The sequence below is a fragment of the Nerophis lumbriciformis genome, linkage group LG07 (genome assembly GCF_033978685.3).
Source record: "Nerophis lumbriciformis linkage group LG07, RoL_Nlum_v2.1, whole genome shotgun sequence".
Classification (NCBI taxonomy): Eukaryota; Metazoa; Chordata; class Actinopteri; order Syngnathiformes; family Syngnathidae; genus Nerophis; species Nerophis lumbriciformis.
Genome location: NC_084554.2, coordinates 9681147 through 9705743, shown reverse-complemented (window position 1 = coordinate 9705743; position 24597 = coordinate 9681147). Strand labels below are relative to the sequence as shown.

At 37.8% G+C, this 24597-nt stretch overlaps 1 protein-coding gene across 1 annotated transcript in view; it reads right to left on the bottom strand.

The window, feature by feature from the left end:
- The window catches only part of LOC133609281 (crystallin J1B-like), a 33441-nt gene extending 10133 nt beyond the window's left edge, over positions 1 to 23308 (bottom strand). Inside the window, exons 1-7 of the mRNA XM_072913418.1 lie at positions 22902 to 23308; positions 21183 to 21249; positions 17189 to 17368; positions 13742 to 13840; positions 3832 to 3924; positions 3572 to 3728; positions 1614 to 1729 (exon numbers count right to left, since the gene is read on the bottom strand). Of these exons, the coding sequence (XP_072769519.1) occupies positions 1614 to 1729; positions 3572 to 3728; positions 3832 to 3924; positions 13742 to 13840; positions 17189 to 17368; positions 21183 to 21249; positions 22902 to 22922 (733 nt within the window). The 5' untranslated portion in view covers positions 22923 to 23308. The remainder of the gene's footprint in view (positions 1 to 1613; positions 1730 to 3571; positions 3729 to 3831; positions 3925 to 13741; positions 13841 to 17188; positions 17369 to 21182; positions 21250 to 22901) is intronic.
- Positions 23309 to 24597: the final 1289 nt, after the last annotated feature.

Genomic DNA, 24597 nt, shown 5'->3' with positions numbered 1-24597 from the left:
AATCAAAATTCTGCAACATAAAAACAACGTTGAAACAACATGCTTTTTGACGTTGTTTAATCAATGTTGGGTTCTGACGTTAATTTAACCATTGAATTTTGGTCATTTACCAACCAAAATTCCACAAGTTGAAATACAACGTTGAAACAACATGCTTTTTGACGACGTTTAATCAATGTCAGGCTGTGACGTTGATTTGACCATTGAAATTTGGTCATTTCCCAACCAAAATTCTACAACACATATACAACTTTGAAACAACATGCTTTTTGACGTTGTTTAATCAATGTTGGGTTCTGACGTTAATTTGACCATTGAAATTTGGTCATTTTCCAACCATAATTCTCCAAGTTAAAATACAAAGTTGAAACAACGTGCTTTTTGACAAATTTATTCAATGTCAGGTTGTAATGTCGATTTGACCCATACTTGCCAACCTTGAGACCTCCGATTTCGGGAGGTGGGGTGAATTCTAGCTATATATATATATATATATATATATATATATATATATGTATTTTATTATATATATATATATATATATATATATATATATATATATATATATATATATACAGTATATATATATATATATATATATATATATATATATATATATATATATATATATATAAATTATATATATATATATATATATATATATATATATATATATATATATATATATGTTTTTTTTTTTATATATACAAATAAGAGAAATACTTGAATTTCAGTGTTCATTTATTTACACATATACACAAACATAACACTCATCTACTCATTGTTCAGTTAAGGGTTGAATTGTCCATCCTTGTTCTATTCTCTGTCACTATTTTTCTAACCATGCTGAACACCCTCTCTGATGATGCATTCTGCTTCGTCTCCTTGTTGTGTGCGCAGTTGTGCACTCTCTAAAAGCCCTAGATGTTATTGTCACATATGCATGTACAGTAGATGGCAGTATTGTCCTGTTTAAGAGTGTCACAACATTGCTGTTTACGGCAGACGAACTGCTTTACAGTAGACGAAAACGTGACTGCTGTTGTTGTGTGTTGTTACCGCGCTGGGAGGACTTTAATGAAACTGCCTAACAATAAACCCACATAAGAAACCAAGAACTCGCCCTCGATCATTCTACGGTTATAACGTGATTGGGCAGGTACGCTGTTTATATTGTGGGAAAGTGGACGTGAAAACAGGCTGTCGACACGTCACTCAGGTCCGCCTGAATTTCGGGAGAAAATTTGTCTTCGGAGGTTTTCGGGAGAGGCGCTGAATTTCGGGACTCTCCCGGAAAATCCGGGAGGGTTGGCAAGTATGATTTGACCATTGAATTATAGTCACTTCCCAACCAAAATTCTACAACACAAATACAACATTGAAACAACATGCTTGAATGAACGCATTTAGTAAGAAAAGTTACAGTACTTTATTGATACATATTATTTCCAGGCTTTCGAGGGCCATATAAAATGACTTTGACACCTGTGCTGTACTACATCAGGCCCATCATGGAGAATAAAGTCAAGCCACGATATTTGAAGTGTGTCGTAGCGTGTTGTATTTCTATAGCATAACTGGCTGGGAGACTAGAAACATTTAAAGACTCTTACCAATGACGGCATTGTCAAGATCTTGAGGGTTCTGCCGTTGTGGATCTTTCAGTTGTGCCAAAACAGCATCCATGGCTTCGGAACTTGGACCATTCAGAATAAAATGCTCCAAAAACCTGTCCAAAGCCATAAAACAGCAACAATTCACCGTAATATTCTAGAATAATTATATATAAGTTATCACACAACTCTTATGCTTAAAGGCCTACTGAAATGCGATTTTCTTTTTTAAACGGGGATAGCAGGTCCATTCTATGTGTCATACTTGATCATTTCGCGATATTGCCATATTTTTGCTGAAAGGATTTAGTAGAGAACATCGACGATAAAGTTCGCAACTTTTGGTCGCTGATAAAAAAGCCTTGCCTGTACCGGAAGTAGCAGACGAGTAGCGTGACGTCACAGGTTGTGGAGCTCCTCACATCTGCACATTGTTTACAATCATGGCCACCAGCAGCGAGAGCGATTCGGACCGAGAAAGCGACGATTTCCCCATTAATTTGAGCCAGGATGAAAGATTTGTGGATGAGGAAAGTGAGAGTGAAGGACTAGAGGGCAGTGGGAGCGATTCAGATAGGGAAGATGCCGTGAGAGGCGGGTGGGACCTGATATTCAGCTGGGAATGACTAAAACAGTAAATAAACACAAGACATATATATACTCTATTAGCCACAACACAACCAGGCTTATATTTAATATGCCACAAATTAATCCCGCATAACAAACACCTCCCCCCTCCCGTCCATATAACCCGCCAATACAACTCAAACACCTGCACAACACACTCAAACCCACAGCCCAAAGTACCGTTCACCTCCCCAAAGTTCATACAGCACATATATTTCCCCAAAGTTACGTACGTGACATGCACATAGCGGCACGCACGTACGGGCAAGCGATCAAATGTTTGGAAGCCGCAGCTGCATGCGTACTCACGGTACCGCGTCTGCGCATCCAACTCAAAGTCCTCCTGGTAAGAGTCTCTGTTGTCCCAGTTCTCCACAGGCCAATGGTAAAGCTTGACTGTCATCTTCCGGGAATGTAAACAATGAAACACCGGCCATGTTTGTGTTGCTGCAGTCGGCCGCAATACACCGCTTCCCACCTACAGCTTTCTTCTTTGCTGTCTCCATTGTTCATTGAACAAATTGCAAAAGATTCACCAACACAGATGTCCAGAATACTGTGGAATTTTGCGATGAAAACAGACGACTTAATAGCTGGCCACCATGCTGTCCCAAAATGTCCTCTACAATCCGTGACGTCACGCGCTGACGTCATCATACCCAGACGTTTTCAGCAGGATTTTTCGCGCAAAATTTAAAATTGCACTTTAGTAAGCTAACCCGGCCGTATTGGCATGTGTTGCAATGTTAAGATTTCATCATTGATATATAAACTATCAGACTGCGTGGTCGGTAGTAGTGGGTTTCAGTAGGCCTTTAAAGGCCGTTGCTATAGTTATTATCTATTGTGCTCTTTTCTGCTTCGTGCAAGGGCACACAACTTGTTATCTTCCACGGTATATGAGGGGTGGTCTCGCTGCAGATGTTTTCTGTTTTTTAACCCACTAACAGCAAAGGACGTACCAGGACCTCAACGAAGATAAGGCGACTGCACGCAGACAAAGCAGAGACAAAGCGAAATCACAAGGCCCCCGGCACATTCCGTTCTGAATAACCACGTATTGTGCATGCTGAGCTGTTGGCATGATATGTGTGAGCCCTCCCTTTAGAAGCAGCCTCTGCGATGTTACTGGGGAACTCTCAAACTGAATAAATAGAGGAGCGCGTGGGACTGTTCCTCAGAGCATAGGGTGAGACTGTAACTGAGTGTGCAGCTCCATGCGTTCTCCTCATGAGCAAAATTTAACTCTGTCTCTTCCTTGCTTCTTGTTCTGTTTAATAGATGGTTCGGTGCTTAAACCTGACAAATGTCGTCAGCTTTTTCGAACCCACCTTGCAGCAGCCAGCGTCACAGCCACGCACATGTCGTCGTTTTGGGTCACCCTGATCGCCCGCTCCACTTTCTCCAGCATGTCAGGACGGCCGGCGTAGAGCGCCACCACTGGAGCAAGCTTGGTGACGCCGTCCATTTGACAGTCCACGTCACACCCTAAAAAAGTAGAAGCGTGGAGAAAAAAATTGAACATCAGAGCTGCAGAGCTATTTTTTATTTATCTATATATACTGTATATATATATATATTTTTTTTTTACCAGTTTCTTCTTTTCCAGCATCCACATTTCTAAAGAAAGCTTTCAGGCTCCCATTCCTCCAAGGACCATCAATGGGAAGGATGGCTTTGGGACCTGGAAGTTGAAAACCGTTTCATTTGACAGATCTATTATTGAATGCAGTTTTTGAATATCAGTAAAAGTCAGTGAGGGAGGCGATGATAGTCGGTCAGTATTGTTAAAAGCAACAAGAAAAGAAAAGTCTGACTTATAGCAAGATCATATGTTTGGATGTACAAACCCCAAAACCAGTGAAGTTGGCACGTTGTGTAAATGATAAATAAAAACAGAATACAATGATTTGTACGGAGCCCCTAAAGGGATATGGGGAAATATTTTTTTTAATACATTTAAAAAAAAAATTGTTTAGACATGTATCTTGAGCGCACGAGAAAGTTACTTTTTATAACTTTTTATAAAATTATAAAAAAAAAAATGTTTAAATTATAATTTTTTTATTTTTTATTTGTATTTTTTTAGACATGTATCTCGTGCGCACAAGATACATGTCTAAAAAAAAAATTATATAAAAAAAATAAAATTATCCCATGTCCCTTTAGGGCAGGGGTCCCCAAACTACGGCCCGCGGGCCGAATGCGGCCCCCCAACATCCAAAATCCGTCCCACAGGAAGTCCCAAGTAAAATTTTAAAATTTTAATTAATTTATTTATTTTTTAATCTTTCCTTTCTAATCCATTTTCTACTGCTTGTTACTCTTGGTCTCTCCTAGCCGCTCAGGCAAATCATATTGTCTAAAAATGAATTTTCCCATCCGTAAATGATGAAATCTTAACATTGCAACACATGCCAATTTACTAAAGTGCAATTTTTAGATTTCGTGCAAAATATCCTGCTGAAAACGTCTCGGTATGATGACGTCAGCGCGTGACGTCGCGGATTGTAGAGGACATTTTGGGACAGCATGGTGGCCAGCTATTAAGTCGTCTGTTTTCATCGCAAAATTCCATAGTATTCTGGACATCTGTGTTGGTGAATCTTTTGCAATTTGTTCAATGAACAATGGAGACAGCAAAGAAGAAAACTGTAGGTGGGAAGCGGTGTATTGCGGCCGACTGCAGCAACACAAACACAGCCGGTGTTTCATTGTTTACATTTCCGAAAGATGACAGTCAAGCTGTGGAGAACTGGGACAACAGAGACTCTTACCAGGAGGACTTTGAGTTGGATGCGCAGACGCAATATCGTGAGTACGCATGCAGCTGCGGCTTCCAAACATTTGATCGCTTGCCCGTACGTGCGTGCCGCTATGTGCATGTCACGTACGTAACTTTGGGGAAATACAGGTAAAAGCCAGTAAATTAGAATATTTTGAAAAACTTGATTTATTTCAGTAATTGCATTCAAAAGGTGTAACTTGTACATTATATTTATTCATTGCACACAGACTGATGAATTCAAATGCATCTTCCTTTTCACAATACCCCACAGATTTTCTATGGGGCTAAGGTCAGGGGAGTTGGCGGGCCAATTTAGAACAGAAATACCATGGTCCGTAAACCAGGCACGGGTAGATTTTGCGCTGTGTGCAGGCGCCAAGTCCTGTTGGAACTTGAAATCTCCATCTCCATAGAGCAGGTCAGCAGCAGGAAGCATGAAGTGCTCTAAAACTTGCTGGTAGACGGCTGCGTTGACCCTGGATCTCAGGAAACAGAGTGGACCGACACCAGCAGATGACATGGCACCCCAAACCATCACTGATGGTGGAAACTTTACACTAGACTTCAGGCAACGTGGATCCTGTGCCTCTCCTGTCTTCCTCCAGACTCTGGGACCTCGATTTCCAAAGGAAATGCAAAATTTGCATGGTTGGGTGATGGTTTGGGGTGCCATGTCATCTGCTGGTGTCGGTCCACTCTGTTTCCTGAGATCCAGGGTCAACGCAGCCGTCTACCAGCAAGTTTTAGAGCACTTCATGCTTCCTGCTGCTGACCTGCTCTATGGAGATGGAGATTTCAAGTTCCAACAGGACTTGGCGCCTGCACACAGCGCAAAATCTACCCGTGCCTGGTTTACGGACCATGGTATTTCTGTTCTAAATTGGCCCGCCAACTCCCCTGACCTTAGCCCCATAGAAAATCTGTGGGGTATTGTGAAAAGGAAGATGCAGAATGCCAGACCCAAAAACGCAGAAGAGTTGAAGGCCACTATCAGAGCAACCTGGGCTCTCATAACACCTGAGCAGTGCCAGAAACTCATCGACTCCATGCCACGCCGCATTAACGCAGTAATTGAGGCAAAAGGAGCTCCAACCAAGTATTGAGTATTGTACATGCTCATATTTTTCATTTTCATACTTTTCAGTTGGCCAACATTTCTAAAAATCCCTTTTTTGTATTAGCCTTAAGTAATATTCTAATTTTGTGACACACGGAATTTTGGATTTTCATTTGTTGCCACTTCAAATCATCAAAATTAAATGAAATAAACATTTGAATGCATCAGTCTGTGTGCAATGAATAAATATAATGTACAAGTTACACCTTTTGAATGCAATTACTGAAATAAATCAAGTTTTTCAAATTATTCTAATTTACTGGCTTTTACCTGTATATGTGCTGTATGAACTTTGGGGAGGTGAACGGTACTTTGGGCTGTGGGATTGAGTGTGTTGTGCAGGTGTTTGAGTTGTATTGGCATGTTATATGGACGGGAGGGGGGAGGTGTTTGTTATGCGGGATTTATTTGTGGCATATTAAATATAAGCCTGGTTGTGTTGTGGCTAATAGAGTATATATATGTCTTGTGTTTATTTACTGTTTTAGTCATTCCCAGCTGAATATCAGGTCCCACCCGCCTCTCACAGCATCTTCCCTATCTGAATCGCTCCCACTGCCCTCTAGTCCTTCACTCTCACTTTCCTCATCCACGAATCTTTCATCCTCGCTCAAATTAATGGGGAAATCGTCGCTTTCTCGGTCCGAATCGCTCTCGCTGCTGGTGGCCATGATTGTAAACAATGTGCAGATGTGAGGAGCTCCACAACCTGTGACGTCACGCTACTCGTCTGCTACTTCCGGTACAGGCAAGGCTTTTTTATCAGCGACCAAAAGTTGCGAACTTTATCGTCGATGTTCTCTACTAAATCCTTTCAGCAAAAATATGGCAATATCGCGAAATGATCAAGTATGACGCATAGAATGGACCTGCTATCCCCGTTTAAATAAGAAAATCGCATTTCAGTAGGCCTTTAACTGTGATTTAGAAAAAGTTGCAATGTTGACTAATAAAACAAAGCAGTCATTGCTCAAAACATAATATTGAATCAAAATCAATGTTATTATGAATTATTGACCTATCCAAGGTTCCCATTACGTCACATCAAATATTCCACTCAGAAAAATATTTTTGGTGGAATATTTTGCAAATGTTGTGTGTTTGCCATTAAAAACATAGTTTTGTTTGACAAAAAAGGCGAAAAACAAACAAACAAAAAAACAACATAAAAAAAACTAAAACATTTTGAAATGAAGAATAGATGTGAAGTTGATGCAGACTCCAGAGATTTAAGCGTTAAATATAAAATCTATGTATGCTCTGGCCCACCATTATCATCATTTCATCACCCAAGCAAAACACTTTTTTACACTTTTATACTGAAATAAATACACCTACACTGCAAAAAGTCAGTGTTAAAAAAAAAAGAAAAAAAATACAAAAATTATGGGTATATTATATGAACTAAGCAAAATTATCTGCCAATAGAACAAGAAAATTTGGCTTGTCAAGACTTTCCAAAACAAGTGAAATTAGCTAACCTCAATGAACCCAAAATACCTTAAAATAAGTATATTCTCACTAATAACAAGTGCATTTTTCTCGGTATGAAAAAGAGACCTTTTTGCTCAATATGTTGCAAAATATTCTTAAATAAAGTAAATGCTAGTGCCATTATCTTGACATAATGATATGCATACATCATGATTTTTTTTTTCATGCTTGACATAAGAAATGATTACTTTAAAAAAGTAGTTTTATACTTGTGAGTGTTGATGACACAGCTTTGCAACAGTTGCTATTCTAGTTTCAAGCATGTTTTACTCAATATAGGTCATCAAATCTCAGCAACAAGCTGTAATATCTTACTGAGATCATTTAGGACCAAAACACTTAAAACAAGTAAAACACTCTAACATAAAATCTGCTTAGTGACAAGAATTATCTTATCAGACATAAAAATAAGCAAATATCTTCCTTATTTGATATATTTCATCTTACTTAGATTTCAGTTTTTGCAGTGTAGAACTTTTTAAATAAAAACATAGACAAAACTATCAGCAGCGGTAAAGTTTAGATCCATGTAGGAAAGAAGAAAGTGAATGAATGTTTATAACTGAATACATTTACATATGCAGACACATTTGTTTTCTTTTGTATTATTTTTTTTAATGAATTAAGTAACGTTTATGACAACCTTTTTCCAAAACACAATGTGAGATTTATGAATTGTTTTCTAAACGCTTACAAAAAAGTGGGACCCCATAAATTTACTGTGGGACCCTTTTTGAAAATTCCTAGCACCAACACTGCTGTCAACAGAATAGAAAAAATGCTTTATTTAAATAAATATATTATTCATAAAGCAAGTTGGAGCATCATTGGCAAATTTTCACCTAGTCCCGGACTTGGCGTGCTAATTGACTGAAAGAGCACGCATTTGGCGCGATGATGTCATGTTATCCATGGAAAAATGCATTTTTAGACAATATGATTTGCCTGAGCGGTTAGGAGACCCCGAGAGTAACAAGCGGTTGCCTTGTTGCCTTTCCATTCTTCTTTTCGTGTCTTTGAAGCATGTGGTTGTATGACAGTTTCCCATTTCTTTACACAGTCTTTTGCATTGTTGTTGAACTCTGCGAGATCTTTTAAGCTGCACTGGTTGAGTAGCCCTCACTCGTGAACCAGACTCCGAGGTATTTGAACTCCTCCACTTGGGGCAAGATCTCCTCCCCAACCCGGAGATGGCACTCCACCCTTTTCCGGGCGAGAACCATGGACTCGGACTTGGAGGTGCTGATTCTCATCCCAGTCGCTTCACACTCGGCTGCGAACCGATCCAGTGAGAGCTGAAGATCCTGGCCAGATGAAGCCATCAGAACCACATCATCTGCAAAAAGCAGAGACCTAATCCTGCAGCCACCAAACCAGATCCCCTCAACGCCTTGACTGCGCCTAGAAATTCTGTCCATAAAAGTTATGAACAGAATGGGTGACAAAGGGCAGCCTTGGCGGAGTCCAACCCTCACTGGAAACTTGTCCGACTTACTGCCGGCAATGCGGACCAAGCTCTGGCACTGAGCATACAGGGAGCGGACCGCCACAATCAGAGTGGATCATGAGATCGACACGTGGATCGGTGCGGCGTCTTCAGTAATGCGGACGCTGTATCGATCCGTTGTGGTGAAGAAGGAGCTGAGCCGGAAGGCAAAGCTCTCAATTTACCGGTCGATCTACGTTCCCATCCTCACCTATGGTCATGAGTTTTGGGTTATGACCGAAAGGACAAGATCACGGGTACAAGCGGCCGAAATGAGTTACCTCCGCCGGGTGGCGGGGCTCTCCCTTAGAGATAGGGTGAGAAGCTCTGCCATCCGGGGGGAGCTCAAAGTAAAGCCGCTGCTCCTCCACATCGAGAGGAGCCAGATGAGGTGGTTCGGGCATCTGGTCAGGATGCCACCCAAACGCCTCCCTAGGGAGGTGTTTAGGGCACGTCCGACCGGTAGGAGGCCGCGGGGAAGACCCAGGACACGTTGGGAAGACTATGTCTCCCGGCTGGCCTGGGAACGCCGCGGGGTCCCACAGGAAGAGCTGGACGAAGTGGCTAGGGAGATGGAAGTCTGGGCTTCCCTGCTTAGGCTGCTGCCAATTCAGAATAAAACCAAATTCTGTATTCAAGTATGACATTTTTAAATTGAATTAATTTCATTGACGACCCGACCTCGGATAAGCGGAAGAAGATGAATGGATGGATGGATGGATGGTTGAGTAGCAGAGGACAGACAAGGCAGTGCTGCATCGTGTGGTCCTCTTCTCCGCATTCGCAAGTGGTTGGGCCGGTTTTGTAGCCCCATCTGGCCATAGCGGCTTTTGATCGCCCTGTTCATGTTCTCAGGCGATTTAGTGTCTTCCACTGGACCCATGGTGTTTCTGACCCGGGGGGCAGGTCTTCAAAAGGGGCGATTCCCATGTCAATAGGAGGGGGGTCTTTCTCTAATTTTTGTGTCCATAGCTGGAGTCTGGTTTCTTCCCGAGATGTTGTTAGGGGCTGGACATTTCCTTGACTTCAGACGTTGGGCTGAGGGTTCACGTCCATAGAGGAGGTGGCGTTCATCACTGGTAGCTTTTGTGAACTCTACTCGGCTGGCAACTTCCCGTCTCACGTCTGCAGGGGCGATACCAGCGAGGAGATGTAGGTTGTTCAGGTTGGTAGGCTTCAAGGAACCAGTGATCAAGCGGCAGGTATTGTTCAGTGCTGTCCTCCCAGACAGGACATGCATACTCCGCCGAGGAATAGCCCAGGGCCAAAGCAGTACATCTTAGTGTGTGTGCTGTGGCTCCCCATTTGGAATTTGTCAGTTTCTGTAAGATGTTGTTTCGGGAGCTGACTTTCAGTTTGGTGTTTTTGATGTGTTCCTTGAAGGAGAGGGTACGGTCCAGGGTTACGCCAAGGTAGACAGGGTTGGTACAATTCTCAAGTGGTGTTCCAGACCATTTGATGTTAAGAGGTCAGTTCGCATCCCGGTTCCTGAGATGGAACGAGCAGACTTGGTTCTTCGCAGGGTTTGCGTGTAGATGGTTTTGCTCGTAGTAGAGGAGTAGCTCATCTAGAGCTGAGGTGAGGTTTGCTTCAACTGCTTCAAACGTACTCTTGAGATGCTACACAGAGGTCGTCAGCGTATATGAATCGTGCAGTGTTCTGGTCCATTGGCTGGTCGTTGGTATAGATGTTATACAGTAGTGGAGCCAGCACACTACCTTGAGGTAGGTCGTTCTTCTGTCGTCGCCAGCGACTTTGCTTGTTGTTTAAAGAAACATAGAAGCGCCTGTCTTTCAAGAGGACTCCAATGAGGCCTGTGGGTGCCAGATCTTTTGTCATCTCCAGGGTCTTTTTTAGGAAGAGGCGGTGGTTCACAGTGTCGTACGCGGCAGACAGATCAACGAAGACGGCACCTGTTACCAGACCATTTGATGTTAAGAGGTCAGTTCGCATCCCGGTTCCTGAGATGGAACGAGCAGACTTAGGTCTTCGCAGGGTTTGCGTGTAGATGGTTTTGCTCGTAGTAGAAGAGTAGCTCATCTAGAGCTGAGGTGAGGTTTGCTTCAACTGCTTCAAATGTACTCTCTTGAGATGCTACACAGAGGTCGTCAGCGTATATGAATCGTGCAGTGTTCTGGTCCATTGGCTGGTCTTTGGTATAGATGTTATACAGTAGTGGAGCCAGCACACTACCTTGAGGTAGGCCGTTCTTCTGTCGTCGCCAACGACTTTGCTTGTTGTTTAAAGAAACATAGAAGCGCCTGTCTTTCAAGAGGACTCCAATGAGGTCTGTGGGTGCCAGATCTTTTGTCATCTCCAGGGTCTTTTTTAGGAGGAGGCGGTGGTTCACAGTGTCGTACGCGGCACACAGATCGACGAAGACGGCACCTGTTACCAGTCCATTCTGAAACCCATCCTCAATATGTTGGGTGAGATTCAGAAGTTGGCTTGTTGTGGATTTGCCAGGTCGGAATCCAGCTTGTTGGGGGATGATGGCAGGTTCAGCAACTGGGGCCAGCCTGTTGAGGATCAGGCGCTCAAAGAGTTTATATGGGTGACATAGCAGGGAGATTGGGCGGAAACTTTTTGCATGGGATGGATCTTTACCCGGTTTGAGAAGAGCTATGATTCCATTAAGAACAATAAACTCGTTTTTAGTATAAGTTTGCTGGTTTCAAGAAATGTAATGCCGAGCGCATATCATTATGTCAAGATAATGGCACTAGCATTTACTTCATTTAAGAATATTTTTCAACATATTGAGCAAAAAGGTCTCATATTTTTTTATACCAAGAAAAGTGCACTTGTTATTAGTGAGAATATACTTATTTTAAGGTATTTTTGGGGTTCATTGAGGTTAGCTAATTAGGGACCGAGGACCCTATTGTATTTATAGCGTTTTATTATTATACCGCCGCCTCTTTGAGCTGTAATTTGACCCCCTTAACATGCTTCAAAACTCACCAAATTGGACACACACATCAGGACTGGCAAAAATTGCGATCTAATCAAAAACTCAAACCCCAAAACTCAAAATTACGCTCTAGCGCTCCCTAGGAAGAAAACACAGACAAAACTGCCTGTAACTCCCAGTAGGAATGTCGTAGAGACATGAAACCTCTATGTAGGTCTCACTTAGACCTATATTTCATACACTGACAACCCCCAGCAAAAATCAACAGGAAGTTTGCAATTCCCCTTTCAAAACAAAAGTTGTGTAAAAACAGTCACCTTTTTTCAAACATTATCTCCTCTGAGCGTGTTTGTCATGTCGGATTCAAATTAGCACAGGAGAGAGATTGAACTCTTCTGATTAACAGTTGATGAAAGAGTTTTAATTACTGCTCCGGTTTGGATTTTATGAGCCCTCAAAGTCGGTCCCGTCCATCGCTGCTTGCAGCTTTAATTTTACTTGTTTTGGAAAGTCTTGACAAGCCAAATAATCTTGTTCTATTGGCAGATAATTTTGCTTAGTTCAAATAAAATACCTGTCAGAATAATTGTATCTAAGTTATCACAAAACTTTGTGTTTCAATGAGTTCCCGGCGAGCAGACAAAAGCTGTCTTTGATCTTACCAATCAAAAGGCTTGTAAAACTCCACTGTGTAGGATGGGGAGCAACATGAAGGCGTCGGTTTCTTTGATGTTGTCATGTCTGTGTGATCAGGCTTTATTTTTGGACTTTTTGTGCAGTTTTGTTTTGTCACCATAGTTACCCATTAGTTTCACCTGTCATGTCACGCACCTGTTGTTAATCATGTCCATAAGTATTTAAGTTAATTAATTTTCTGTTGTTCGGCCTGACGACCTCGCACCCCATATATGCTTCTGCACACCCTTATGATCCTTGCTGCTCCTTTTTCATGCCGGTTCCATGCCAAGTAAGTTTTTGTTTCTCAAGCCACAGTTAATGTTTTGTTTAATTGTTCATAGTTTCCGCCACTGTGCGTGCTTTTCATTTGTAATTTTTTTCTATAGTCTTTTGGTTTCATAGCTTATTCTCCGCCATTGTGCGCGCTTTTTGTTTGATCTTTTTTTAATAAATAAATCATGTACCTTGGTTCCCGTCTCGCCCGTGCCAACTTTCCGTTGCATCCCGGAAAAGCAAACTCCAAAGATCAAGTCATGACAGATGTATTGTAATCCACAGGAAGATTTTTGACCCGAGATCTACAAAGGGCCTGACCCCCCTCAAGGCGACCTTTTCTTTGAACTGTTTTGTGACCGAGGGCAACGGCTGTTTACGACCTTTTCTTTGAACCATTTTGTAACCAAAGGCGATGGCTGTTTACCACCCCCCGTACCATTAGAAACAGCTGTTGCCATGTAATCAGGGAAAGTCCAAATAAAAGAGGAGGCGTACAATCTTTCGTCAGAGCGTGGTGGACACTGTACAAGAGTACAGCCCAGACGTTTCTCCTCAATTGAGCCAAATTTAATTCTGTCTCTGTTTGATTCCTTGCTTCTTGTCTTGTTTAATAGATGTCATCAATGTTTGAACCTGACAATACCCCTAATTTTTGTATTTTTTTTCTTGTTTTTGAACACTGACTTTTTACAGTGTTGTAGTTTAACTAACGACATATTCCGAGTAGCTCGAGCATTATTGACTGTACCTCCTTTCTTGCGGTAAGGATCGTTGAGCGGCAGGTCGTAGGCGGTTCCCGGGCCAAAGAACTTGTAGATACGTCGAGTCAGATCCTCCACGTCGACATCTGCCGACACACGATAGAAGGAAGTTAGAATAATTTTATCTAAGTTATCACAAAAACTTTGTGTTGAAATGAGTTCCCAGCGAGAAGACCAAAAGCTGTCTTTGAACCTACCAAGAAGGCTTGTAAAACTCTACTGTGTAGGATGGAAGCAACATGAAGGTGTTCTATTTCTTTCATGTATTGTAATCAACATAAATATATTGTTTTAACACCAAGGACTACAAAGCGGATAGAAAGCAGGATCTGCCCAAGTTCCAGACGACCTCTTTTTTTAACTGTTTTGCGAACCTCTTTTTGAACTCTTTTACGACCTCTTTTTTGAACCGACCTTTTCTGTGAACTGTTTACGACCCTCGTCCCTTAGAAACAGCTGTGGCCATGTGGTCAGGGAAGGTCCAAATAAAAGGAGGCGTGCAATATTTTGGGAGAGTGTAATGACACTGTGCTGGGTACAGTGTCCAGGCGACTCTCCTCAAATTGAGCCAAACTGAATTCTGTCTCTGTTTAATTATTTGCTTCTTGTCTTGTTTAATAGATGTCATCAGTGTTTGAACCTGACAGAATTCACTTAAAATGTCTATTTTTGAAGCGAGGTTAGCGAGGTTTGAACGACTCTTATGTAGTATTAGTAGTATTAAACCAACATTTGGAAGAAAAAAATATGAATTTATGAATATTCTACCATTTATAATAATATGAATGCACAAAAACATAGTAATGACCAGACAAGAGATCAGCAAATCTTGTTAAATTAAACGGATTAACCAAATAAGTCTTTTTTTTTGTACTTAACAATTTTTAGAAAGCAAAATGTATCAAATTGATATTTTATACAACACAGTGGTACCTCGGTTATTGTTTGTCGGTTGAAGGCCCGACCCCGGGTTACAGACACGGAAAAGAAACGTGCAGGTAAAATAATTAAATTCTTTACCAAGAGGGCTAAAACCGCATCAAAAGGACCGGTTCAAGGCATGTAGCGGCAGACACAAAGGCAATAATCCAGCACTGGCCAGCAGCTACGGGAGAAGCTAAATAGATTTGAAATGGAAAACGGGTGTGCTGGCAAACAAAGTGGAGGTGCAGCAAAACAAGGAGTGCAATAGGAAATAGGACCAAAATAAAAAACACACCGGGACAGGAAATGACACAAAATACAGGAAAATCCCCAACACAGTCCAAACTGTCACGACAGGCAAGACAAAAAACAAATCGTACAAAAACCGAAGCAGTTTCTCCAATAATAAATAATGTAGATCGAACTACAAAACCCAAAAGCAGTGAAGTTGTCACGTTGTGTAAATGGTAAATAAAAACAGAATACAATGATTTGCAAATCCTTTTCAACTTATATTCAATTGAATAGACCGCAAAGACAAGATATTTAACGTTCAAACTGTAAAACTGTTTTTTTTTTTGCAAATATTAGCTAATTTGAAATTCGATGCCTGCAACATGTTTCAAAAAAGCTGACACGAGTGGCAAAAAAGACTGATAAAGTTGAGGGATGCTCATCAAACACTTATTTGGAACATCCCACAGATGAACAGGCTAATTGGGAACAGGTGGGTGCCATGATTGGGTATAAAAGCAGCTTCCATGAAATGCTCAGTCATTCATAAACAAGGATGGGGCGAGGGTCACCACTTTGTGAACACATGCATGAGCAAATTGTTTAAGAACAACATTTCTCAACCAGCTATTGCAAGGAATTTAGGGAATGTCACCATCTACATTCTGTAATATCATCAAAAGGTTCAGAGAATCTGGAGAAATCACTCCACGTAAGCAGTAAGGCCGAAAACCAACATTGAATGCCCGTGACCTTCAATCCCTCAGGCGGTACTGCATCAAAAAGCGACATCAGTGTGTAAAGGATATCACCACACGGGCTCAGGAACACTTCAGAAAACAACTGTCAGTAACTACAGTTCGTTGCTACATCTGTAAGTGCAACTTAAAACTCTCCTATGCAAAGCGATAGCCATTTATCAACAACACCCAGAAACTCCGCCAGCTTCGCTGGGCCTGAGCTCATCTAAGATGGACTGATGCAAAGTGGAAAAGTGTTCTGTGGTCTGACGAGTCCACATTTCAAATTTTTGGAAACTGTGGACGTCGTGTCCTTCGGAACAAAGAGGGAAAAGAACCATCCGGATTGTTTTAGGCGCAAAGTTGAAAAGCCAGCATGTGTGATGGTATGGGGGTGTATTAGTGCCCAAGGCATGGGTAACTTACACATCTGTGAAGGCACCATTAATGCTGAAAGGTACATACTGGACAGGTTTTGGAGCAACATATGTTGCCATCTAGGCAACGTTATCATGGAAGCCCCTGCTTATTTCAGCAAGACAATGCCAAGCCACGTGTTACAACAGCGTGGCTTCATAGTAAAAGAGTGCGGGTACTAGACTGGCCTGCCTGTAGTCCAGACCTGTCTCCCATTGAAAATGTGTGGCGCATTATGAAGCCTAAAATACCACAACGGAGACCCCCGGACTGTTGAACAACTTAAGCTGTACATCAAGCAATAATGGGAAAGAATTCCACCTGAAAAGCTTCAAAAATGTGTCTCCTCAGTTCCCAAACGTTTACTGAGTGTTGTTAAAAGGAAAGGCCATGTAACACAGTGGTAAAAATGCCCCTGTGACAACTTTTTTGCAATGTACTGCTGCTATTAAATTCAAAGTTAATGATTATTCGCCAAAATAAATGAAGTTTTCTTAGTTCAAACGTTAGGTATCTTGTCTTTGCAGTCTGTTCAATTGAATATAGGTTGAAAAGGATTTGCAAATCATTGTATTCTGTTTTTATTTACGAATTACACAACGTGCCAACTTCACTGGTTTCGGGGTTTGTACAAAACCAAATTAGAGTGCAGCAGGGAAATGCACAGAAAAGAATAATGTATAGTAAAGCACAAATCTTGGTAACAACAAACCGTGCTAGTAACGCCTATAATGATTCCACAACCGGCCAAGTCCTTATAAAGTCCTCAGCTTCACATACAGAACAGGAAGTCGGAACAAAATAAGAGCGCAAACCACGAAGTGACAGGTCATGACACTTAGTGGTTTAACGGAACATTTAAAAAGAAAAAAGAAAAAATCTATTTTTTCACTTACTAAGGTAGTTTCCGTACTATATAGTGCACCTAAGTAGAAGCCGCACCCACCTAATTTTTTTGGTGCATTTTATTTTGATCATATACGTCTATAGGTCACTGGTGTGCACATTGAAATGCGACATATTCACACTAAATGGTTTATTTGTGGTGCTTCATGTTTATGCACATTAACGCTAGAAACTTCCACGTGATGAAGTATGAGACTCAGTTGGGTACAGCACCTCCACGCTGACTCAGCGATTCCAACAGGACATAAGCCTGGTCGCCGTAGCAGGTCTGCTCGCCTGTCTTCCTGCGGTAGAAAGGATTTGCAGAGTCGGCACGAAACTCCGGTGTGGGCTCCAGACCTGCCAGCACTTCTTTGAGTCTTTCTGGATTATAAATCCAATGCATGGGCTGAGCTGAGTCGGAGAACAAAGCATGAACACAAGAGAAGGCACAAGTTATAAGTAAAATACTAATTGTTATAAATACACCTCTACAGAAAACTGTATCCCTAACATTAAATAAACCAAAAAAGAAAGAAATACGGATTAACACACCACATACAATAACTATATTAACATTGCTTTTAATCTGTAACAGAAATTTAAATTACATTTTTGTATCCTTGTTTAAATTGTAAAAATTTTTGACCGACTCGAACCATTTGACAGTGAAAAATACAATAAACTCATTGAATACTAAAACGTTCAAATTGTTCAACAACATTAACACAGTAGCAAAATATATAAAACACTTTAATATACAAAATAAAAATACATAAAACAATTTGTACTGATGGTCGTGCTTCATTTATAATACACAAAAATACACAAAAACCTTTAAAACACTTTTTTTTAAAGTACATTATTAATAGGTCATTTGGGTCAATGCCATGAAATACATATTTATGTATCATCATTTACTTTTTAAATAATGTTATCAATTCATGGTTTACTATTTACTAGGGCTGGGCGGCATGGACCAAAACTAATATTTGACTTCATTGGATAAATGTGAAATAAAGTAGGGAGTACACGAGTGGATTGAAGGTAAATAACATCAGATATTAACTATTTACTTTATTACATCTTGTAAAAGTAGTCCGTGACACTCCATTTGTGTAGTTATTAGCCTCAACCCCAGTGAACAGAATGCTAATGCTAACAAGCTAACGCTAAAGCCGATGTTTGTTGTCGGCGTGTGATAAACACCAACGTTTATTATTTATATATTGTTATTTACAGATAAGCACTAACGTTTATTATTTATAGATTGTTATTCACAGATAAACACTGACATGTATTTTTTATATATTGTTATTTACAGATAGACACTGACATGTATTTTTTATATATTGTTATTTACAGATAAACACTGACATTTATTATTTATATATTGTTATTTACAGTAAAACACTGGCATGTATTATTTATATATTGTTATTTACAGTTAAACACTGACATTTATTATTTATATATTGTTATTTACAGTAAAACACTGACATGTATTATTTATATATTGTTATTGACAGTTAAACACTGACAGTTATTATTTGCATATTGTTATTTACAGATAAACACTGACTTTTATTATTTATATACTGTTATTTTCAGATAAAGACTGACATTTATTATTTATATTTTGTTATTTACAGTTAAACACTGACATGTATTATTTAGATATTGTTATTGACAGCTAAACACTGACAGTTATTATTTTTATATTGTTATTTACATATAAACACTGACTTGTATAATTTATATATTTTTATTTACAGTTAAACACTGACTTTTGTTATTTATGTATTATTATTTACAGGTAATGCTGACATGTATAATTTATATATTTTTATTTACAGTTAAACATTGACTTTTGTTATTTATATATTATTATTTACAGATAACACTGACATGTATTATTTATATATTGTTATTTAAAGATAAACACTGACATGTGTATTTATATATTGGTATTTACAGTTAAACACTGACATTTATTATTTATATATTGTTATTTAAAGATAAACCGTGACATTTATTATTTATATATTGTTATTTACAGTTAAACACTGACATTTATTATTTATATATTGTTATTTACAGTAAAACACTGGCATGCATTATTTATATATTGTTATTTACAGTTAAACACTGACATTTATTATTTATATATTGTTATTTACAGTAAAACACTGACATGTATTATTTATATATTGTTATTGACAGTTAAACACTGACAGTTATTATTTGCATATTGTTATTTACAGATAAACACTGACTTTTATTATTTATATACTGTTATTTGCAGATAAAGACTGACATTTATTATTTATATTTTGTTATTTACAGTTAAACACTGACATGTATTATTTAGATATTGTTATTGACAGCTAAACACTGACAGTTATTATTTTTATATTGTTATTTACATATAAACACTGACTTGTATAATTTATATATTTTTATTAACAGTTAAACACTGACTTTTGTTATTTATGTATTATTATTTACATGTAACGCTGACATGTATAATTTATATATTTTTATTTAAAGATAAACACTGACATGTGTATTTATATATTGGTATTTACAGTTAAACACTGACATTTATTATTTATATATTGTTATTTAAAGATAAACCGTGACATTTATTATTTATATATTGTTATTTACAGTTAAACACTGACATGTATTATTTATATATTGTTATTAATGTTAAACACTGACATGTATTATTTATACATTGTTATTTACAGTTAACTACTGACATGTATAATTTATATATTGCATTTACAGATAAACACTGACTTTTGTTATTTATATATTATTATTTACAGGCAAACACTGACCTTTATTATTTATATATTGTTATTTACAGATAAACACTGACAGTTATTAGTCATATATTGTTATTTACAGTTAAATACTGACATGTATAATTTATATATTTTTATTTACAGATAAACACGGACTTGTTATTTATATATTATTTACAGGTAAACACTGACATGTATTATTTATATATTGTTATTTAAAGATAAACACTGACATGTATTGTTTATATATTATTTACAGTTAAACACTGACTTGTTATTTTTTATATTATTATTTACAGGTAAACACTGACATTATTTGTATATTGTTATTAACAGATAAACCCTGACATTTATTATTTATATATTGTTATCAACAGACAAACACTGACATTTATTATTTATATATTGTTATTTACAGTTAACTACTGACATTTATTATTCATATATTGTTATTTACAGTTAAATACTGACATGTATAATTTATCTATTTTTATTTACAGATAAACACTGACTTTTATTATTTATATATTATTATTTACAGGTAAACACTGACATTTATTATTTAGGTATTGTTATTTACAGAAAAACACTGACATAATTCATATATTGTTATTTACAGTTAAATACTGACATGTATAATTTATATATTTTTATTTACAGATAAACACTGACTTTTATTAATTATATATTATCATTTACAGGTAAACACTGACATGTATTATTTATATATTGTTATTTAAAGATAAACACTGACATGTATTGTTTATATATTATTTACAGTTAAACACTGACATGTATTATTTATATAATGCTATTTAAAGATAAACACTGAAATGTATTATTTATATATTGTTATTTACAGCTGAAATGGACCAAAAGGAACTGGCTGACCCTCATGAATTCATCATTTACTGAGAGGACGACTTTCTGACTGTTGGACATTGTGGACAAAAGCCTGACTTTTTATGAACAATCCAATACACTTTATTTTTGAAAATCATATTTTGTATATTATTGCTTTGTATTTCAATTACTTACTTTTTAGTTAAAAAAAAAAAAAAAAAAAAAAAAAAAGACCCAATACTGTCCGTTTATTTACTTTGTACCAGTGTAGAAATATACTCCTCCACACGTCATACTGATTTGTTTAAACGATCTGAGCCGTGAAATGGGGTGGAAACACAAACCACACACTTCTACAGAGGTTCCAGGAACCTAAAGTTCCTGAACTTTGGGTGGAAAAGTGCCATATGTTAAAAAAACAAACCTTCACAATTATGTTTGAAGTGTTTTTAGATGGCGCAAGTGTCAAGTGAGGCAAAACCGGCACACACATTTCAGAAGATTGTCTGACCTATTATTACAGAAAGTCCTTCATGTAAATAACGCCATCTGTTCCACAAGTTTTATCTCACCTGCTGCATCTGCCACTGCTGCCCCGATAATGGCCCCTATGGCTCTGTCTTTCACGCTCAGGGCCATCTGCTTCCCACAGATAGAACATGAGCAACTCAAGTGAAATACTGGAACGTTTCATGCTGTACAAAAGACATTTTGGAAAAATACCTGCACATAATAATGGATCATGTTCCGTATTGTATTCAATTACGTGTTTCGTGTACGGATGCTCCGATTTTTTTTTAACCTTTAAGTCTCCCGTCAAGTTTGGTCTGAGTCATAAAAATGTGAAAAATAAGTCACAAAGTATTATTATTATTATTCTCTATTATTCAACGTTTAAGTCTCTTGATCAACTTCCGGTCTGTCGATACGACGTAAAACTTTTTTTTTTAATTTTTATGCCTTTAGGTCAAACAAAACCTGTTTTTTTAAATGGCAAAAACACAAAATATGCAATATTTTCCCCCTAAAAAAATTCAGAGGGGAATATTTGATGTGAAGTAACTGGAGTCTTGAATAGGTAAATAACTCAAAACAACATTGATTTTCATTTATTCATATTTTTTTGAGCGATGACAGTTTTTTTTTTTTTTCAAATCCCACTAAAATTCCTGGGGATTGAAAAGTGTCTCACTTAAGTGTTAAAAAATAAGTCATACATTTATTTTTAACTTTCAACACGCGGATCAACTTCAGATCTATCTGTGGATTATAAGTTTTTATAATTTTTTTTTCTGTTTTTTTTTCTTTTCTTTTTGTAAAGGAAAACTTTTTTTTTTTTTTTTTTTAAATTGCAAACAAAACATGCAAGATTTTACCCCCAAAATATTCCAAAGTAGAATATTTGATGTGAAGTAATTGAAGCCTTAAATAGGTCAACGATTCATAACAACATTGATTTTAATTTATTCATTTTTTTTTTGAGCGATGACAGTTTTTTTTAAAATTTTATTTAAAAAAAAATTCCTGGGGTCTCACTTAAGTGTTAAAAAAATAAGTTGTACATTTCTTTTTAACTTTCAACACTTGATCAACCTCAGATCTATCTGTGGATTGTACGTTTTTATAATTTTTTTTCTGTTTTTTTCTTTGCTTTTTGTAACGGAAAACTGTGTTTTTTGTAATCGCAAACAAACAAAACTTGCAATCTTTTACCCCCAAAATATTCCAAAGTAGAATATTTGATGTGAAGTAATTGAAGCCTTAAATAGGTCAATAATTCATAACAACATTGATTTTGTTAGAATATTTTTTAAACAAAGCAGAGACAGCATTAAAGTAAAAAAGTTATCAGTCAACATTGCGACTTTTTACTGTTTAATTCCACTTTTGTTGTTGGTATTTTTAGAATGTTGCCCAAATACTTTGGACACCACTGCTCCAAACTCTCATTAAATTGTTAATTTCCTGTTAACAAAGGCTTATTTTCTTCTGTGGTTCCATCGACACATAAAGCTTAAACTCGGTTATCTTAGCTATCAACATCCCTGCTCCTGGCTTTTTCTCTCGTTGTGTAACATGTTTAGCGCTGTTCTCCAGTGATAACGATACCTAGAATGCAGTTGATTTGCCGTATCGGAGGTGACACTTATTAGTGTACCAGAGACACATTGCTGCTAGCCACTTGTCAGCTGGGGAGAATTGGCATTAAAAGGAACACAACACATTGGAGTTTGACAAACAACATAATGTGAAGAAACCATTTAAAAGAAAGGAAGTGTGCATGTGCTTACCTTGGAGCCTCTTTGTGACATGTTGCAAAAACATCTCCCCCTCAAACTTGGGGGGCGTGTGCCACTCGGCTGCTGATAAGGAAGTCAGGAGGTCTAACACAGTGTTGTCTCTTAATACTATTCAAAAATGCCATTTTTAAACCCGTCAGATGGCAGCTGTGCCCTTTCACTCAACTCCACCGCATTCGTCACTCTCTCCGTGCACTTTCCGCTCCGTCGCCTCCACCCTGATGCCTTCCCAGCTGATGCCCATCAGCGGTTCGACTGGGATGAGACCCCCGCCAGGCCCGGCCAGGCTACGTTTGTCCCAGATCTCTCTCGGGGGGATCGCAGGCTATTCATTTCGAAGCGAGCGATATAGACTCGTCCAATCAATTCCAGTTAACGACCGTGAGAAGAAAAAATCACTGATGGGCTCAGTTTTTCTACTAATTGTAGTTTGCGGTGTTTGTATAAACTGTTCACTTAGTTCAAGAAGGGCCAGATTGGACCGAAAACACGAAAAACGAATCTGTCTGGAGCCGCAAAAAATTAAAAGTCTTATATAAGTGTTATAATGAAGGCAACACATGCTGTAAGTGTCGATATTAGATATAATAGCCTACTATCAAAATGACTTTAAAAGTCTTATATAAGTGGTATAATGAAGGCAACACATGATGTAAGTGTCTATATTAGCTATATTAGCCTACTATCAAAATTAATTGAAAAGTCTTATATAAGTGTTATAATGAAGGCAACACATGATGTAAGTGTCTGTATTAGCTATATTAGCCTACTATCAAAATGACTTTAAAAGTCTTATATAAGTGTTATAATGAAGGCAACACATGATGTAAGTGTCTATATTAGCCTACTATCAAAATGAATTTAAAAGTCTTATATAAGTGTTATAATGAAGGCAACACATGGTGTAAGTGTCTATATTAGCCTACTATCAAAATGACTTTAAAAGTCTTATATAAGTGTTATAATGAAGATGATATATTGGCCTACTATCTAAATGACTTTAAAAGTCTTATATAAATGTTATAATGAAGGCAACACATGATGTAAGTGTCTAAATTAGCCTACTATCAAAATGACTTTAAAGGTATTGTATAAGTGTTATAATGAAGGCAACACATGATGTAAGTGTCAATATTAGCCTACTATCAAAATGACTTTAAAAGTCTTATATAAGTGTTATAATGAAGATGATAAAAGTGTCCATATTAGCTACATTGGCCTACTATCAAAATGACTTTAAAAGTCTTATATAAGTGTTATAATGAAGATGATATATTGGCCTACTATCAACATGACTTTAAAAGTCTTATATAAGTGTTATAATGAAGGCAACACATGATGTAAGTGTCTATACTAGCTATATTGGCCTACTATCAAAATGACTTTCAAAGTCTTATATAAGTGTTATAATAAAGGCAACACATGATGTAAGTGTCTATATTAGCCTACTATCAAAATTAATTTAAAAGTCTTATATAAGTGTTACAATGAAGGCAACACATGGCGTAAGTGTCTATATTAGCTATATTAGCCTACTATCAAAATGACTTTAAAAGTCTCATATAAGTGTTATAATGAAGGCAACACATGATGTAAGTGTCTATATTAGCTATATTAGCCTACTATCAAAATGACTTTAAAAGTATTATATAAGTGTTATAATGAAGGCAACACATGATGTAAGTGT